Genomic DNA, 5,390 nt, shown 5'->3' on the forward strand with positions numbered 1-5,390 from the left:
CTGTTTACACGTGCACTAACTAGTCGATCTGGCAAAGTTTTTTGCGTCTTTTGTGAAAATTGAAATTAATATAAAAATAAATATTTTGACGTTGATTAACGATAATAATAATAATAGTAATATTGTTAATAATTAAAAAATAAAGTTCTTAAAATAAATTTTTCATTCGAATTTATTAAATTCTTATATTTTTAAATTTGATCACCTAAAGTCTTTTATAAATAATAGTACATATTAATTAACTAATTAATAATTATATGTTTTGAACCTAAGGTTTTTAGGGTTTATAAAAAAAGTTTTTTGGTTAAAATCTTTCTATAAAATCATGCCAAAATATTACGTAAGATAGGGAAGGGGAGGGGCGATCAAAGAAAATATTACAGTTTCTTACACAGGGGTGGGTGGGGGGTCTAGAATATGGCCGAAATCGCCCTTACGTAATTTATGGACGGCCCCTTTTTGATTGCTACTTTCTTAATTCTAATAAGCGCCCTCCAGTAGCCGAGTGCATAAAACCATCGAACTCTGATAGTTAGTTAGTCCTGGGTTCCTGCATGGTCAACGGGCTGGCCACGTGCAGTTTTCCGGGTTTTCTTCACCTAAATAGGGTCCAGCTTTCCATAAAAGTTTTCCTGGGATGCATTCTCCTCGGCAGATCTCTCGCATATCGCGTTGCCGTAACCAAATAAACCAAACTAATACTAACAAGCGATTATTTATTGTGACATCGTCAAAATGCTGGACTGCAAGTTTTTGTCACGATGTTCTCAATTCTTTAAATCGTGTCTTGCCCCTGTCCATCAAACTTTTCCTGTTAGCAATAGAATCCTGTCGATTATCTATCTAACTCCGTTCTCCAGATTGAAAAAGGACAGAGACGGATATACGACAGTTGAAATTTATAGGTCTAGTTTTTTTTTCAAATCGAATAGGAAAATTAAAGAACTTAAAGAATTTTTAAAATCTGTTAGATTGGACACTCAGTGCGATGAACCCTTACGTAAGATATCCTTTGTAGTTATATAAATCAAATACTACAATATGTTAAGATAGAAGGGTCAGAAGTACGGAACAATCTAATAATTTTAATGTTTGTTCTTATCCTTTGCCCGGACAANAATTTGTCTTTTTGTCCGAGGCGACGTAACCGCTAGAGCGGGTCCTGCTACAAGGTATTTATCTACCCACAAATCTATGCAAACTCTTTCTCTCTTGGGACTAGGACTCACTCAGATAATTACAATAGCTCTTAGTTATAATATACAGAAACGATAGCCAATAGTTATAATGTAAAAAATCCCTTATAAATCCTAAATAACTTGTATGATTTTTCTCTGTAAATAGTATTTTATGATACAAACGGGTAATTATATTTATATTGATCCTTGACTGGGTGAACTTCTTTAAGTCTCTTCAACTAAGACCTTGTCTTCAACCGCCTTCATACCGTATGACCGCCTACGAAAGTGACCGCTCTCGCGTGAACGTTTACTATCGCGATTTCTGTGTCTTTAAAGACAGAGTGTTGTCACCCTGACGTGGCGCATTCACGTGTAGTCTTGACAAATAACTCAAAAAACTTCGACAGTAAAAGTTAAATTTAATTAATCGAAATTAAAACGCATAAATTTTTTAATATTACGAGATTAACATTATATAATATAGAGGAAAATTAATTTGTGTATCCGTATTTAAAAGTAGGGCATAACATCGAAGTAGAAGTACTCAAATTCATCTTTCAATTCGGATTCAAACTGCAAATCTTTAAGACATTGAATTCCTTCGAACGGATTGTAGTAATTTGCCGAGGGACTGATTCTTATGTTATTTTTTGCAATGACGTGTCTCTGCAATTTTAGCAATCAATCGATAAAATGTAAACTTTCGAATCAGTAAAGAAACATCATTCAATAAAATACATCCTTTCGTATTACATGCTGTTCTCAAACGATATTTTGTCCGTAAATTCAAGTTAGCAGAAAAATTCAAGATTACAGTTATACCTTCTTTAATGCAATGTGTTATAGGAAGATACAATTTGGTGATAAAACAATCTTCCTTAGCAACTATGTCGCATATAAATCGAATATTTGTATTCAGTTTCTTTGTTGCGTTAATAAAGTATGCACTTCGATTCACACAAGAGAACCAGGATGAGAGTAATTCGTGTTTTCTAGGACATGTAATGTCACAAATACTGTTAGGAATAAACCATGTCTCGTCGAAATCCTTATTTTGCAAGTAACATCTTATTGCACTCTCTCTACGTCCATTAAGATCGGTTTAACGAACACTTGAGATTCCAGAAACCATTCTGGCATTGTCAGAAATCGTATGTATGGAAGGAAAGGTTTCATGACTTGTCTTAGAGATTTTTCATTATTAACTCTTTTCTTGGCCCATTCTAAAACTACTGTGAAGATGTCTGTTTCGTCAATAAATGAATTTATTGGTCTACGAACGAGTCTATCCATGGTTGTTGCTTCACAGTTCAGCCATTCATTCGATGAGAAAATTTCATGCCATTTCGAATTAAAAATATTCCAGCACAAATATTGTAATTTCCAATCGTCTTGTTGACATGCTAAGTCATATACATAACACACGTTCTTAACTCTTGACGGATCGGTCATAAAATCTCGACATATTTTTCTTAAATTACTTAGGCCTAATCGATTGCTTACGCAGAACACGTCCATCGCATTTTGCATTGATTTTATGGTTTCTTGTCTTTCTTCCAGATATCTGTATACAGAAAATGCGATTAAAATAAAACTATAAGTAGAACTTCTATATTAACTACTGATTTAAAACTGATGGTAATTATCATTATAGCAGAAAACATTATTGATGCAAATTAGAATGTCAATGTTAATATTTAAAAGATAATTACAGAAACTTACTCTTTAATTTGTTGCAAAACATCCAACGAATATGGTAAGTAAAGGAAGACTGATGTTGTGTTTGAATAAAAACGTAGCATCACTTTTATTCTCTCACTATATTTACACAGAACGTATTTTGAGAAATGGATGTGTTGTTTGTCAATGCAAAATACTGTAATCCGATCCATTTATCGCAAGTAAATCTTAAATATGTGATATGTTGTAAATAATGTACGGAAAATTATTGTCGAATTTACAGTATTGTTTCGTTATAAAAAGCTTCGTAACAATATTGACTTTAAATGTTAATCGTAATTAAATTTAACAATGGATAGAGCTGTTTAATAACTTTGATTAGTTTTAACTGCTATTTAGCAGTCCAAATGCAACCAAACATTGTATAATGATATTTCAGGACATGCAGAAGACGTAGGAATATTTTATCCAATACACATCACTTTGGCTCTGTTATTTTTATGCGAAACACTTGTGTTATATGTGCCCTTCTTACTTAAAACAAAAAGTGAAGAAAAGTGACAATATACATCCATTTTTAAAATTCTTTTCTAGAATATAAATTTGAATAAATATTGTAGAATGTATTATTGTAGATGTTGCTTTGTTTAACGACATATAAAATGTATAAGATCGAATAGATATAGGGGAAATACGTACAAAATGACATAAGCAACATAATTCGGATTTGGCGGTCTCAAGCGCGCAACTGACCACGACACCACGTTATCCGAGCGGCTTTTACTAATCTGTCAAAACGTGAACGCACTCCTCTCATTCGCCCGGGTGTCATGGCCGAAGACAAGCGTTGATACGTTACGAGTTTTTTCCTTGTAACAAGTTTTTTGTATAGATGGTAAGTTTTTCACTATTTTATCTATTTCTGTAGCATTTATTTCAACCCCCCCAAGAATTTGTTGTTGCACCTAAATAACTTTTTTCATTAAAAATAACATCTTTGTATTTATTTTATAATTTTGTTTTTTTTATAACGTGATATGGACAAAACGATATACACAGACAACGGACGTAATGACACAGGTATGTCATTTAGTCCATAAGAGCTTAGTCAAGGAACTTACCTTAACCTCTTAACGTTTTATTAATTATAAAAAATGGCTTCCAAAAAAAGTCTTTCATTATTGTTTAAAAGAAATTTTAGTATAAAACTTTATTTCCTTTCTTACATATTATTTACAAACTTATCATCTTTCACATAAAAAAAATTGCAACGAATCACGTGACTCTACAAACATCTTTAGTTTTAACTTCTACTCCTAATATGAAGGTAATTAAATCAAAAAATGAGTCCAAAGCTCCGCCAGAGTAAAGGAGACGAAACATTACTAAAAAGTTNTCTACATATTATTTAAAAACTTATTATCTTTCACATAAAAAAAACTTGCAACGAATCACGTGACTCGACAAACCTCTTTAGTTTTAACTTCTACTCCTAATATGAAGGCAGTTAAATCCAAAAATGAGTCCAAAGCTCTGCCAGAGAAAGGGAGACGAAACATTACTAAAAAGTTACTCGAAGAAGAAAATTTTCCTGATAACTCTCATGATGATGATGAAGAAGACTGTCCATGCATATATTGCAATGATTTTTTTCCCCGATCTAAGCCTGGAGAAGACTGGTTGCGGTGCTTAAAGTAGATGGTCAATACAATGAGGTAGTTAAGATTGAAAAGGGTGTAGGCAAGGGTTGCCTATCACTGCTTCTTTTCAACATATACTTGGAAGAAATGATTATGTTATATCTAGAGGAAGTGGGAGCATTAAAATCAGAGGAAGGCAGATTCAGTGCCTAAGATATGCTGATGACATGGCAATTTTGGCAGCGAGCGAGGGTAAAATGAGAAAGATCCTGTGTGGACTGGAGAGGGAAAGTGTAGTCTTCGAAATGAAAATTAATGTAAACAAAACCAAAGTGCTAAGTGGATCAGTGAAAAGGAAAGAAAGTTCAATATCCATATCCATATAAACTGAGTTCTTAACCTTTTTTGTTCCATAAACCCCTTTCCATGGCCAGTCAGGTGAAGACCACAGTCCTCTTTTCAGAAAAATGTTTTTAAATGCAAAATAAAATTTAAAGTAATCCAGTTTTACTGAAATATAGAAACCAAAATAAAAAACAATGATTATTTCTTCACAGATTAATAATAATACAGCATATTTAAAATATAGGAAAACTAAAGTTAAATTATATTTTTTTAAAGACATGTCAGTGTGAAGATTGTTGTTGTTTATCTTTAATCAGAACATCAAATTGTGGTGTGGTATTTGACAAGGCAATACGCATGTCATGTTGGACATCTAATCGATTTTGACTTTTTGTTTTCATTGAAAATACTGATTCTCAAAGATATATTGTTGTAAATGGAAGCAAAGCTTCCATAGCTCATTTTACAACACGAGGATAGTCTTCTCTTAGGGAACACCAGAATTCTCCAAGACTTTTTGAGTTAAACTCCAACTTTAGTAAGT

General features: G+C 32.6%; 1 protein-coding gene across 1 annotated transcript; it reads right to left on the reverse strand.

Annotated features, from left to right (window-relative positions):
- Positions 1–1,587: 1,587 nt before the first annotated feature.
- LOC111614306 lies at positions 1,588–3,159 on the reverse strand. Its single transcript, XM_023355670.1, has 2 exons — positions 2,904–3,159; positions 1,588–2,745 (listed from the first exon to the last, which is right to left on the reverse strand). Exons 1-2 carry the CDS (start codon positions 3,071–3,073, stop codon positions 2,250–2,252), a joined length of 666 nt encoding a protein of 221 aa, XP_023211438.1. The 5' UTR covers positions 3,074–3,159; the 3' UTR covers positions 1,588–2,249.
- Between the last annotated feature and the right edge of the window lie 2,231 nt (positions 3,160–5,390).

Source organism: Centruroides sculpturatus, unplaced genomic scaffold (assembly GCF_000671375.1).
Source record: "Centruroides sculpturatus isolate CEXI.00-Female unplaced genomic scaffold, Cexi_2.0 scaffold1638, whole genome shotgun sequence".
Lineage (NCBI taxonomy): Eukaryota > Metazoa > Arthropoda > Arachnida > Scorpiones > Buthidae > Centruroides > Centruroides sculpturatus.

What these genes read in the sequence shown, in the direction of transcription:
- LOC111614306 (XM_023355670.1), bottom strand. Translation starts at nt 3,073, where the DNA reads ATGGATCGGATTACAGTATTTTGCATTGACAAACAACACATCCATTTC. An exon ending in GTTTTGCAACAAATTAAAGA is followed by an intron (nt 2,746 to 2,903) that starts GTAAGTTTCTGT and finishes TTCTGTATACAG; the next exon opens with ATATCTGGAAGAAAGACAAG.